General features: G+C 60.3%; 1 protein-coding gene across 2 annotated transcripts; it reads right to left on the bottom strand.

The window, feature by feature from the left end:
- Positions 1-156: 156 nt before the first annotated feature.
- On the bottom strand, positions 157-13,456 carry HGS (hepatocyte growth factor-regulated tyrosine kinase substrate). Of its 2 annotated transcripts, XM_059047611.2 has the most exons (22): positions 13,300-13,456; positions 11,731-11,815; positions 11,332-11,407; positions 10,870-10,962; positions 9,253-9,376; positions 8,091-8,143; positions 7,604-7,672; positions 6,802-6,926; positions 5,690-5,768; positions 5,526-5,624; positions 5,343-5,438; positions 4,641-4,679; positions 4,422-4,562; positions 4,262-4,321; positions 3,531-3,741; positions 3,018-3,190; positions 2,803-2,943; positions 2,543-2,720; positions 1,696-1,829; positions 1,491-1,610; positions 1,227-1,316; positions 157-842 (listed from the first exon to the last, which is right to left on the bottom strand). In XM_059047611.2, exons 1-22 carry the CDS (start codon positions 13,334-13,336, stop codon positions 732-734), a joined length of 2,334 nt encoding a protein of 777 aa, XP_058903594.1. In that variant the 5' UTR covers positions 13,337-13,456; the 3' UTR covers positions 157-731. The 2 variants fall into 2 exon arrangements, with proteins under 2 accessions (XP_058903594.1, XP_066876627.1); XM_067020526.1 differs by lacking the exon at positions 11,332-11,407 and having other exon boundaries at positions 13,300-13,413.
- Positions 13,457-13,564: the final 108 nt, after the last annotated feature.

The raw sequence follows: 13,564 nt of genomic DNA on the forward strand, positions 1-13,564 counted from the left end.
GACGGCAGATCTCAAGGCCGAGCAGCGTCCACCAGTTGAGACTCCTGTGGAGCTGGGCCTTGCGCGAGGGGCAGCTGGCCTGTGGGGAGGCACCTTATACACCCCTGTCCACAGCTGGACCAGCTGCCCAGCACCTTCTCTCTGCAAACACCCGAATACTTGTTGAAAGACATTTTATTATCACTGTTCCATTCTGTCTACTCAGGGCACTGGATGAGATGACGGCTCAGAAGCAGAGAAGCTGGAGACAGGCCCCACCCTTCCTGTAAGGGCCAGAAGCACCCCTGCTGACAGCCAGCAGGGGAGGACTCACGCTAGTCACAGGCCACAGGCCCTAAGGTCTCCTGAGTGGGCATGGGAAGGGCATGAGCTGTGTGGGGCAGAGACCCACTCCACCTGGCCCTCTCAGGACCTGACGTGCTGGGCTGGGGGCTTCCTCTCAGAGAAAGTCCTTCCCTTCTACCCTCCCCCCCGAGGCCCAGCCCTGGGGAGAGGAGTCAGACACCAACTCAAGAAGACAGGGACAAGGATGGGGCCTGGGGGGACGAGGAGCCAGCAGGCAAGGACAAAGATGGAGAAGGGTCAGGGTGAAGGGCCACCCCACCTGCGCAGAGCAGGGACACTACACACAGAGGGGAGAAAGCAAGGCAGGAGGACGACGCTAGTTAGAGACGGAGGCGGTGGTTTTGGAGAACCGTAGTGTTACTCTGGACAGGGAGCTCCAGCCGGGGTCAGTCAAATGAGATGAGCTGGGCTTCGCTGCCCTGTGGCGGCGGCCCCTGTGGAGGTGGCTGCTGGGCCACTGGGGGCTGCTGCTGGGGAGGGCCGCTAGAGGGTGCCATCTGTGGGGGGGGCACATGGACCATCGGTCTGTCCTCCCTTCCCAGGCCCCAGCCTCCCCACCTTATACCGGCTCCTCTCAAAACGCCACATCCCGGCCTCGCCATGGTACTCAGGCCCCTCGAGCCCACCCTCCTGACTCCCTGCTCTCTCCCTGTCCCCAGCAGAGCCCAGACCCCAGGTGTTCCCGATTCATGTCTGTGGATCCGAGATGACGTGACCTTGGGCTCTTAAGTAAATGCATGGTTTGGCACCTGTAGGTGTTGCTAAGTGTCTGTCCTGCCCTGCACTGGCTGCACTTCCCAGGGCAGCCCCACTGCTGAGGGGGGTCCAGAGCAAAACCTGTCCCGTCGTGACCCACGGTGGTGGCCCCGGGAGAGGCTCACCTGTGGGTACACGGGCTGCTGCCCCGAGATGTAGGGCTGCTGCGGGGGTGGCAGCGGTGCGTCTTGGCCGGGGAGGGTGGGCATGAGATTCTGTGGAAGATAAAACAACCCCACACTGAGAAAGGAGCTCTGTAACCAGATAAACGCCAACCAGCAAGGAGAGAACAGTGGAGGGGACGTGGGGCGGTGAGCAGAGGGTGGAGCCTGCCCAGCACTGCCCCCCCCTCCCCGCCCCTCCTATCCGATGCCCCCACAGCCTCTCACCTGCATGCCGTAAGGCTGGTAGCCCATGGTCACTGACTGGCTCCCCATGTAGCCCATGGTGCTGGACTGCGGAGGCTGGGAGATGGCCGGGAGGCTCTGCGGGGCCTGGGAAGCCACGTTCTGTGGAGGGGAAGAGGCAGTGGGAGAAGGCTGAGCCCAGGTGCCCCAACGGCCTTGTGGGAGAGGGGACGGCCTCCCCACCTACCTGATAGCCCTGTGTAGGAGTGGGCTGGTAGGATGAGTAGGCCGGGCTGGTGGTGGGCCCAGTGGGGCCCTGAGGGGCTGCCTGCGTGCCAGCGGTCCCTGCTGGGTACATGTAAGCGCTCACCATGCTGGGATCTGGAGGAAAAGAGGAAAGAGCTCACCACCCCAACGTGGGGAAGACAGCGGGGGCCCTCCTCTGACTTTTCCTTCTCCTTATGACTTTTGGAACCAAGTTTGTGTTTCACATTCTCACAAAACGATAGCAAGTGAAATCAACAAAGATAGAAAAGGACCCCCAGAATGTCACACTCTCCGAAGACCAGTCACACCCAAACTGAGGGATTGTCTGCAAGACGACAAGCCAGTGCTCTTTGGGAAGTCAGTGTCACAGAATGCCAGAGCAGACCAAAGAACATTCTAGATTAAAGGAGGTGAGAGAAGCAGGTCAGCTAAACATGTGAAGGGTTTCCTGTTGGCACAAACGGGGTACTGGGACCGTGTGGGAGCTGAGCTGGCTATGGACACAGTCACAACATGGCTTCAGAGCCCTTGGTCCGGCATCTGTACCCAGGCCGTGGGGAGCATCCTGGTTTAGCAAATGCACCGAGGCCTCTAGGAGTAAAGGGCGTCACGCCTGCCATGCACCCTAAATCGGGTCAGAAAAAAAAGTGTGTGTGGAGAGAGGGCAAGTGCTGACAAGGAAATGTCTGGCAATCTGAAAAATTCTTTGTACCATTCTGTCAACTGTTTTGTAACTCTTGAAATCACACTGAAATAAAAGGAGAAAGGGGTAGTGGTCCGGGGCTCATCTGGGCTGTTGGTCCTCCGCCTACCCGCCCCCTGGTTACCTGCTGCGGCACCGGGCATGCTGGGGTAGGGGCCGCTGGTGGCTGGGGCCGGCTGGCTCATGTACATGGTGTGCATGGGAGAGCCCTCCACTGAGCCCGCCGGGCTGAAGGTCCCCGCAAAGCTTGCTGGGCCAGAGGGCTGGTACAGCACGCCCCCCGCTGCGGGCATGGCCTGGAGCTGGAGATGGAGAGACGGCTTTCAGGGCAGTTCTCGGTCACTAGGGCACCCGGAGGGAGTGGGACGTGTGGCAGGCACATGCCTGGGCATAGGGCAGGGAGAAGGCTGGCATCTGGGCCCGCATCTGGATGGTCTGCTTCTGCTGCTCCAGGCGCATCTGCCGCTCCTTCTCCTGCTCCTGCAGGCGCTGGATGGCCAGCTGCCGCTGCACCTCCAGGTACTCCTGTGGGCCATGAGGTAGCCATCAGAGCCGGCTTTGCCCCCCACACCCCCAGGGCTGGGCCGCCGCTGCCGCACCTGCTTCTTCTGCCGCATGATCTCCAGCTTCTGGGCCAGCTGGATCTGGCGCTGGCGCTCGGCCTCCTCGGCTGCACGGCGCAGCTTCTCCCGGTGCTCCTCCCGCAGGGCACTGAGTGCCCCCCGGGCGTCACGGATCTGTGCCAGCTTGTCCTGCAGCCCCTCATAGTACACTGTGGGGAGGGGGCAGAGCGGGGGCCTTGGCAATGGCTCCCCAGCTGAGCGCTTGTCAGCAGGGCGCAGCTGGCATAATGGCTCCGGGGTGGGTGGGCGCTCACGCACGCACGCATACACTTCCTCCAGCTGACTGTCCAGCGCTCAGTGGGACATTTCCTGCCACTGGGACTATCTCTTGTAGAACCCCAAGTCCCTCGGGGCAGCCCTGCCCACACGACCCCAGGACTGATGACGCCTGGCGGAGGGCACCCACTGCCCCGAGGGGATGTGGCCGGCCCCTGATGGGAGCCCCTGTGGCCCTGGAGGGACGCCCGGGAGGGTGTGTGCGGCACCTACGCCTGCGCTCATCCAGCTGGTTGAGCAGCTCGAGCAGCTGGGGGTGCATGCCGTTGATGGACTGGAAGAGGGACAGCACGGCCGAGTCGTTGGTGATGCTGCGGCCCCGCACGTGGTTGCTCTTCATGCGGTTGACAAAGGTGGTGACGGCATTCTGCAGGGCTTTCAGGAACTGTGCGTGGCTCTCCTCCGACTCCCCATTCTGGTATTGCTGCCGGGGCACAGGGGGTCTGGCTGAGTGCCTCCCTCGCCCCCAGGTCCCTGAGCAGGGGCAGGGACCCACCATCTGGCTATGCTGGCCGCTGAGCTCCGAGCCTGCTCTACATCTGACTTGGTCCTCCCGGTGGGTCTGCACGGGGCACCCTCAGCACCCGGTTCACATGTGAGGAAACTAAGGCCCAGGGAGGCTTGGGTTTTGCCCAGAGGTGCAGTGTGGCCGAGACAAGGCTGTCCTGGGCCTAGCCTCTTATTCTACTGGGCACCCAAGTGCAGAACCCCAGAATATTCCAATCCATTCAGCGTAGGCCATGAGTAGCCAGCGAGTAGACGAGCTCTGGCCCACAGCCAGCCCAGGGAGGTTCAACGGAGAGCCATGAGCTGCAATGGCCTGCCTCTAGGAGGTCACTGCAGGCACAGCTCGGCCCTCCTGACAGGTGCCTGGTCAGGCCCTAGCACACTGTGCTCCGGGAGGCCAAGTATGCCCCCAGCTTGAGGAGGGAGCCATGGCTTACCTCACTAAAGGGGCCTCCGGCCGGATTTACAGGCTGAGGGTCTGTCTCCGGGAGGGAAGTCTGGAAGACACCAGAGAGTGACTGGGACTCCACCCCTGGCCTGTCCTGGCAGCCCCCTCCCAAGGGACCATGGCCAGGAGCCTGAGAGCAGCCCCCTTACCTCCACACTGGCAGGGACTGTGTGTCCCTCCCCGGGCTGGGCGGCGGGCTCCGACAGAGGCACCGGTGCGGAGGGCGTGGGGCTCTTCCGAGCCTCCTCCTGCTTCTTCTCCCAGTAGTTCCGGTTGAGGTACCGGGCGAGCTGCACAGGCAAGAGGGGGTCACTCCCAAGGGCCAGGAGGCAGCAAGGGGGAAAGCGCCACACACAGGGTGTCCTCACCTCGGGGTCGATGTCTTCAGCCAGAGGCGCCGACGAGTTCTGGGGAGACATGGGGGGCTGTGAGGCGTCATAGGCCGGAGCAGCAGCAACCCTGACCATCGCTCAGGAGGCCTGGATGACGCAGCCATGACAGTGGACCCTAGAGGCCGGCCAAAGCCTGTCCGAGCCCCAAGGGGCTCCAAAACCATAGACAGGGCACAGCGTGATGCCCCACCAGCCCTCCCATGAACCACAGGGACAGGTGGGCAGGTGGCAGGGCTGCTCTCAGCCCCACCCACAGAGCCCTGCAGAGTTTGCAAGTGACTTTCTAAACCTTTCCTCCCACCTGCCACCCACCCCCTTTTTACAAAGAGAACTGAGGCCAAGTAGAGGCTGGGTCCATCCCCAAAAAGCAGACCTGTGATGGCCTCACTGAAGGCCAGAAAAACGCAGAGCACCTTTGACCCCAGGGGTTCTCACCTCCTCCTGCTCTGGGGGGCATGGAAGAGACCAGGGTCTCGACAGTGAGACCTCCAGCCTTTATAGTGCCCTCTATCCCACAGGGGTCTCAACCAGGGAGCTGAGACCTGTGGGCGCCAGGCTTCACCCTGCCCCTGCCCATGAGACACGTGCCCCCAGGTTGGGGCACCAACCCCCCGCCTCCCCACCCCACCATGGGACAGGGGTCCAAGCCAGTGGGGCCGAGCCGGAGAGCAGGCTCACCACAGGCGAAGAGTACAGGCTGCTGGCGGGGGGCGCTGACGAGGCCACAGGTGTGGGCTCTGCCTTGGGGTACGCGGCATAGGCCGACTTCTGTCTCTGCAGAGAACCAGGAGAAGGGTGTCATGAGGGTGCCCCTGGACTCCCCTAGCACCCCCAGACTCAGCGAGGCCACCCCCAGCTCACCATTCTCTCCTTCTCCTCGGCCTCGGACTGCGACAGGGCCAGGGCCAGCTGAAGCTCCTCCTCCTCCTGCAGGGCCGTCTCATCCCTCTTGGGGGGCAGCTGAGGATGACAGGGCAGGTGAGCGGGGCCCAGGGGTGAGGCGCCCCTGCAGGCCCGGGCAGTACCTGGGACTGCTGCGACAGGGGGCTGGTCAGGTACTCCGGGGGCAGCTCCGTCGTCGAGGCGGCCTTTCCTTCTGCTTTCCTGGAGGAGACAGGATGCTGTACGTCATCAGGCACTGTACCCCTGGCCCCCCACAAGTTCTCAGGACACAGCCTGGGGCTTCCCTCCAACATCCCCACAGAAGACGGGAGTTCCACAGACCACGTTCCAGAGAAAAGCTGGACCCTCAAACCAGCTGTCACCTCTGGGCTATGGAACTGTGGGCAAGTCACCAGCCTAAGCTACAGCACCCCCTCCTGCAAATGGGGCTCAAACACCCGCCTGGCTGCGGCCTTCCACAGAAAAGGACCTCTCGGTGGAGCAGCCTGCAGACACCACTTCACCAAGGGATCAGATTCTGTCACTGATGCTGGGACAGATGGATGGCACAGGCTCCCAGGCCAGCCGCACAGAACCTGTCTCTAACCACGAGGAAACCTTGGACCCAAACCCAGAGACGTGTCACAACAGCCTAGACCCCTCAGCGACATCCTCGTCACAAACAATGAAGCAGATGAAACATGCTGGGTTAGGGAGCTGATGCGGTGGATGGGTCCTGACAGGACAAAACTGCCACAGGACGTTACTGGGACACAGGAACCCTGGACAGGGACTGGGGAGTGTCAGAACCACGCTGATGCTAAATGCCCCAACTTGACAGCCGGCAGCAGTCACATGGGGAAAGTTCCTCCCGGGAAGCGCATGGAGGAGGTCGAGGTGAGGAGGACAGGGTGCTTGCAGCTCACTCTCAACTGGTTCAGGACACAACGTGTATGCGTGTGGACACGCAGGCAGATGCGGGGAGGGCAGGTGTGATGGAGTCAATGGGGCCGAGGGACCCAGGCTGTGGGAGGGGCAGAGTGTGTGTGTGGTCTCCAGACCATTCCTGCATCTCTTCTCTAGTGTCACTCCCAAACTAAGACGTTACAAAAACAAACCTGAGCAATTGGCTAGCAGGTCTCAGAGCTGGGGGCCCTGCCGGGCTCTGTCCAAGTCTGCCGCTCCCCACGGCCTCCGCTCCCACCCCGATTAACAAGGTAGAAGCTGGCTCCTCTCAGTGTCCGAGGGAACTTACTTGTTGAGCTGCTCGTAGCAGGGCTCGCACACACGCACCTCCTTCTCAATGCCAAACTTGGGGATGGTGGAATACTTGGAGGAGCATTTGCCGCAGAAGATCTGGCCGCATGCCCGGCAGTGGTGCTGCGACACGGGACAGGTCAGGGCAGCCTGGCCGGCCACCCCTCACGCCCATCCTCCGCCCAGCACCGCCCACTGCAAGACACGCCAGACCGGGTCTCCCAGGCCAGGGTGGGCAAAAGGCAAGCCCAGGAGGCCACAAAGGCCCTGGGGGAATGGGGTGCACTTGCAAGCTCTCAACCGTAGCCTCCACTTTGAGTAAAAGAAGTCAAATTAAGAAGAAAAATTCACAAAAAACATGCATGAGTTGTCCTGATAAACGAGTTTTGCTGGACGGTGAGTCCGGTGAGTCTGCTCGGATGCCCCAGGCCCCAGCCTTTGCCACGGCCAGCCTGGGCTTCGGTGGAAAGAGGGAGGGTTCAAGCTGCACAGGCCAAGTCAACTGAGGAGACTCGGCCAAGGGGCTACTGGCCGAGGCAACGCAGACCCAAACCCCCAGCCCCGGGCGTGGGGTATACTCCTGTTCCCAGAGGGGTGCAGCCTTGCCCGAACTTCACCTGACAGCACTGACCATCAGACACCAACCCTAGGTGACCACACTCCTCCCTACACCGCCAGGTCCCAGCCAAGAGAGAAAGGCCCGCGCGTCAGTGCGATGGCCTTGTGATGACAGCAGGTGGCCTGGGGTCTGCCCCGGCCAGGTGTGGAGCCAGGCGCCTCCCCAAGGCGGGTGCACTCACCTTGCGGGTCATGACCCCGAACTGCACCCGGCACCGGTGGCACTCCTCAGCATCCACCCAGTCGGGGGCCTGGGGACAGGCAGAGTTGGGTCACATAGTCCCTGCCCTCCCTGCCGATCCCCGTTTCCCACAGGTGTGTGCAGTGGACTGGAGCCAACTCACAGCAGACATGACTCAAGGAAGGATCCCCCTCCAAAACAGTCTTCCTTTCTTTCTAAAGACCTGACAGCAAGACTTCCCACAGCTTTGGGGACATATAAGTATTTGTCTTCATGGCTGTGGGAACCACAGCCCTAAGGCAACTTGAACTGGGTTCCTGTCTCAACCTGCAGACACAGCTGCATATTCTACTGAAAAAAGTCTAGCTTTCTCGTTTTTGAGACAGATCAGCAGCTCATCTGCTGCCAACAATCCCAGATCCCAGGGCTTCCCTTCTGCCTTCTCAAAGCAGCCTAACTCCTAGACCTCCAGCACCCCGTGAACTCACTCTCTCCGCCGCAAACATGGCATCGCTCTCCTTGAACTCTGGGAAGACGTGTCCTGGAGAAAGGAGGCCGCTGTTACCGCCAAGTGCTGCCCTAGTGGGCGAGGCCCATAGCCTCACCTGCCCAAACCCATCTGCCCTGAGGCCTCCAGAGCCACATCCTAGCTCTTGGCATCTGCCTCCCCAAACAGACAGAAGAGGCCAAGAGCCCCGGGGCAGCAGGCACGGTGACCCCACACTGGGCAAGGGTGCCTTGGGGCACAGCTCAGCCAGCCCGCCCCCTAGCTGGGGTGGCTCCCCACAGGCCGCTCTGTCCTGGGGACCACACAAAGAGCCAGGCGTTGCTCCCATCTCATCAAGGCCTCAAAGACATTCCCCAGTCCATCTGGCTCCTGGTCCTGCACCCCAGCCAAGTGTGCTTCCCAGAGCTCTTAAAGTTGGAGTTCCTAAGCTGTTTTTTGAGACATGGACCTCTTGAGAATCCCATAAAAGCTTTGTTTTTGTTTTTGGCCATGCCGTGTGGCTTATGGAGATATTAGTTCCCCAACCAGGGGTCTACCCAGGCATCCAGCAGTGAAAGCCTGGAATCTTAACCACTGAATCAGCAGAGAATTCCCCCCCATAAAGTTTTGCACGTTCTCTCTCGTGTATAACGTCCAGAGATTGAAGCTTGAGGCCAGCTCACTGACCTCATCACACAGTGTGTGCACGGTCCTGCCCACCCCGTGGCCAGCAGGCACTGCCTCTGCTCCCCCTCCATGCCTCATCTTCAGGGCCAGAGGACCTGCCCTCTTCCCCCGCAGCACAGGTGGGAGAGGCCCCAGCCCAGCCCTCTCATTCCATGCCTGGCGAGAGCACCTGCAAATCCTCTAAACAAGGCCTGAATCCAACGCCCTCCTTGCCGAAGCCCACCACCTCTCCACTGGCACCACAACAGCCAGGAGGAATGCACAGTGGGCCTTAAGAAGCACACCTCGGCTGCCACACCCCCACTTACAACTCTCTAGGAGTGTCCACTGTGCCCAGAGCACAGTGCTACCCCCACCGCGCATGAGGTGGCCACAGCCACCCTTGGGCCCTCCTTGTGCAGGGCAGCCCCTCAACTCCTGGTGGCATGTCCCAAGTCTGGCACTGGACCCTCCTGCTCCCCACCACCCTGACTCACCTTCCACCTTCATGATCTGGTACGTGTCCTGAACGACCTTGTATTTGGGCTCGTTCCGGAATGCATGCGCCCAGGCCTGAATCAGGTACAGGATCTTGTTTCGGACATTTACTTCCACCTGCCTCTGTGAAGAAGGGAGGAAAGAAGATAAGAACCTTGGGAAAGGCAGGTGCCAAAAAGACATCTCAGCCTGGAAAAGCAGCTGGCAAGACCCCAACACTCCGAGCAATTGAGGCTGGCAGAGGTGGGGCGGGTCCCCCAAGTGGGGCACCAGGGCCATGTAGTGACCCACTCCCCAAACCCAGGCCTACTTGAGGAAGCCCTGTCCCCAAGGACAAATCCATTGCACCTATCTGCCCACTCAGGACCTGGACTTATCCTAACTGCCTAGGTGAAGCTGCGCATCCCTCAGGTGGAGGCTCCCAAACCCCTACTGCCCCGTGACTACCTGTCTCTCCCCACCCCATCCCCATGTCCTACAGGACCCTGACTGCCTAGTGAGCTCCTCAGCATGTAACTCACTCTGGTGCCGGCTAAGACCAGCCTCTAACAGGCAGAGCCAATCAGGCCTGGGCTGAGGAAGCAGATGCACGGTCGGCTGGCCCCTCCTTCCAGTCATAGGCAGCGCGGGCAGGCGGGGGAGTGGCTCCAGAAAGTTCCCCCCGTACAAAGCCACCACCACTAACAAACTAAAGCACAATCACATTTCTAGAGCTCTCTCAGGATCCTATCCACACACAATGCTCAGGATGGTGGGTCAAGAAAGCTGCTTCAAGACACCAAGCACAGCTCACGTGCCAGGGTTCCCGCTCTTCCCTGTAATCGGGGTCCAGTCAGTGGACCCCTTTCTAGGCAGCCCTGCCCCTGTGAGGACTCAGACCATGTGCAGTGTGAACAGGACACAATCGTGCCAGGACAAGGAGGGCGGGTTCTAACTCCTCCACTGTCACCCAGGCCAGAGCAGGGACTGGCCAAGTCACCAGTCAGGGCTTTGGAGAAGCCCCGTCGTCAGTTCAGCCCCAGACAGGCTCCTGGCTGTGAGGCCCACAGGCGCCCAAAGGGCCCAGGCCACAGTGGCGGCGGAGTTGGTGCTGGGGCTTCACTTCCTGGTTGCCACCCAGGGCACCTGCACCCTCAGCTCCGTGGGGTGCCCCTCACCCATGGAGGGGGAGTGGCACGTAAAACCCACTGCCCTGGTGTCCCTGCTCTGCTGTTGCTGTTCCCCAACTCTCCCTCCACAAACACTCACGTGCCTCCCTGCTCAGAATTCTACCCAAGCCCTCTGGGGACCGCAGGCCTCCACTTACACCCTCTGCCCAGGGCACACAGCTCCCTCCCCACCTTCTCCACTGCTCAGTGAGCATCCCCTGCCCTTCAAGACTCAGCTCCTGCCCCCCAGGAAGCCTTCCCAACTTTGCAGGGGAGTGGGGTCTCCTCCACACCCCCAGACGCAGCCCCGTTGACTTCTGGGAAGGCCTGACCTCACCAGGCAGGGACCACGAACACTCGCCATCCAGTCCTCCAGCACCTGGCACTGTTCCCACCAGCAAAGCCCCAAGAAGCCCGTGGGGTGGCGCACCCCAGTCTGGGCCTCTCTGCTTCCCGCAGAGTGCCCACCTTCAGCAGCTCCTTCAGCTCCTCCATGGTCTGCTTGTTCGCCACCTCATCATGAACCGTCTGGCCACAGTTCTTCACCACGGACTCCATGACCTGCAGACCCCAAGGAGGGGTAGACTTAGTCTGGTCAGGCCAGGAACTCCCCGTCCTGGACGGGCCCACCTCCCCACAAGAAGGCAGGCCTCAACAGGGCCCTCAGGCTACCCAGCCGGACAAGAAAGCCCACGTTACAGCCTCTGAGGCAGGAAGCAGCCAGGGTTATACCTGCTTCTTCTAACTCTGTGTTTTATCACCAAGGACAGACACTGGAGTCAACCTCAGGGCCCACACGTGTCAGCCTCGGGTGGAACAGCTGAGGCATTGCTCCCAGCCCTGCTCCACGGCCCCAGTGCCTCCATTTCTGGTGGTACGCCCATCCCTGCTATCCCCACCAGTGCCACCTGGAGTACAGGGTCTGATTACCTCTAGGGCATATAAGGCCACGTGGGGATTCTTGTCATTGACTTTCTTCTTGATGGAGCTCACTGCATATTTTGCTCTGACAGAAAAAGGCATTGATAAAAGCAGAAAGAGAAAAAGAGAAAGAAGACAGCCTCTAAGACTGAGAAAAGCCCACCCACCATCTGGTCCCTGAGACACCCCCCAGACAAATGTCCAGGTAACTGTGCCCTCCCAAGCTGTACAGAGAAAGTCCTTTAATCGTCCCAAGATCTCAAAAACCCCAGCACACAGACTACACAGTCCTCCACCAGGGCCTAACATGGTTGGCTTCCAACCGGGCAGGATCTTGGAAGATGAGCGGGCACCAAGCAACCCTAGTCCACGGTGTGGCCACCCCATTGCTTTTGAGAGAGCACTTACTGTGTGTCCCCCTGGCGGATCAGGTCACAGATCTGGAGGATGGACTCCCAGTCGGTCTCCAGAAGGAGCTGGCTGGTTGCTTTGTCTAAGAGAGAAACACACCATTACAGGGGCTCATCCTGCTCTGTGATTCCCTAGGTGGTCCCCCAGCTCAGCAACAGGCAGGAGGGACTGCCCCCTTCCCATTTTAGACATTTGGACTAAACAGAAAACTACAGAAAATGCTCCTGACACCTGACAACAACCATGAAAGCACTGTCCTTCCTGAAAGACAGACAAACAGCTTGGAAAATAACAATGGAGAAAGCTGTTGTGAGCTTTTTACATGCCAAGTGCTGTTCCAAACACTTTACGTGAACTCACTCAATTCTCACACAACCTTAAGAGTTAGGTGATATTTCCACCTTCTCTGCAGACGGAGAAACTGAAACAGAAAGGTGAGGTCACTGCCTGAAGTCACACAGCTTGCTGGGGTAGAGCCAAAATTTAACACTATGTTCAGCTGCTTCTCAACAAAGAATTCTGCTGCCTCATCCCTCAGAGTCCCTGGTTTTTCAGAAGCCTAACCTATTTGATTAGCTCTCAGCTGAGGCATGGCTGGAGAGACATGCAGCAGAGACCCCAGTCCTCTGTTTCAAGTGTTTTGTGGGGCGCAGACAGGATCGACCCGCCAAGGATTCTCCAACTACCACCTCTAGTCTATGTCGCTGTGGCCTCAGACAGACAGATGTGCTGCTCAGGGGTTGCTCTCCAGCCCAGCCAGCACCATCTTCCCTGCAGTTGTACAAATTGTAAACATGGATCTAGGAGTAACTTCGGGACTGACCACTGAAGAGGCGAACAACCTCATAAGCTGAGTTCCTCAGCCTGTAGGTTCAATGAGCAAGGAAGGCGTCTCATCTGAGGTCCCTCTGAAACCATATTCAAGGAATAAGGAGGGCAGGCTCGGGCTGACTATTCCAGTACCCAGAGAACCGATCCCAAATACAGAGCAGACATGGTTTCATGGAGGGGTGGGGGATCGCCCATAAATATCGATTTCCGTTCCTAGTGTCTGTGACTTCCAGGAGGCTCAGAAGGATCAGCTATCAACCCCAGAAAACAGAGGAAACGCCTTCCTGGCCCTGGGCGCTTCCGGGAGCCCAGTGGGGACACAGGGCGCAGGTCTGGGTCCCTGGGGAAGCAGCGCTCTAAAGATCTTGGCAGGACCTACAAAGGACAATGCTGGCTCCACCCTCTGGGGCCCACGTATGGGTCAGGACTCCCAAATCCCACGCAACCTAGGTTTTGGTGGGGAGAGTCTACTGAGATTTTACTATTTCACTGAGTCACCCGTTTTCGTGACTCAGAACGTGTGGCCTGCTCGGCCAGACGCTGGTGGTCGTTTCCCCAAGGCTCCTGGCCTGTCTCCTGCGCCGACCCTCATTCACTCGACCGGCGCCGGGCCCGCGCCCCGGACCGCCGGCCCTGTGTCGCCTGCGCGCCCGCCCAGGGCCCGGGTGGCGCGGCGGTCGCCCCCGAGCGCTTGGGCCCAGGGGCTTTCGCTCCGGGGGACGGGGGCCGCGTTACCTAGGAGACGCTCGAAGGTGCCACTGCCGCGCCCCATGGCGACCCAGGAACCCGTCCTGACGCCGCAACTCTCCCCGCTGCGAGCCGGCGCGCCCCCGACTTCCGCTTCCGCCTGCTGCCTCGGGTGCGCGCACGCGCACGTCGCTGGCCTGCCCGCGAGACGCGGGGAGGCGGGCCTTTCCGCTCGCCACAGACGCTGGGCGCAGATTGGACCGCGCTCACTGAGACGGTAAGCGCCGAGAACCAATGAGCAGCCCGGGGGCGA

This window comes from Kogia breviceps, chromosome 19 (genome assembly GCF_026419965.1).
Source record: "Kogia breviceps isolate mKogBre1 chromosome 19, mKogBre1 haplotype 1, whole genome shotgun sequence".
In the NCBI taxonomy this organism is placed as follows: domain Eukaryota; kingdom Metazoa; phylum Chordata; class Mammalia; order Artiodactyla; family Physeteridae; genus Kogia; species Kogia breviceps.

What these genes read in the sequence shown, in the direction of transcription:
- HGS (XM_059047611.2), bottom strand. Translation starts at nt 13,336, where the DNA reads ATGGGGCGCGGCAGTGGCACCTTCGAGCGTCTCCTAG. An exon ending in ATCCGCCAGGGGGACACACA is followed by an intron (nt 11,408 to 11,730) that starts GTAAGTGCTCTC and finishes TTTTTCTGTCAG; the next exon opens with AGCAAAATATGCAGTGAGCT. An exon ending in AGCTGAAGGAGCTGCTGAAG is followed by an intron (nt 9,377 to 10,869) that starts GTGGGCACTCTG and finishes CCTTCTTCACAG; the next exon opens with AGGCAGGTGGAAGTAAATGT.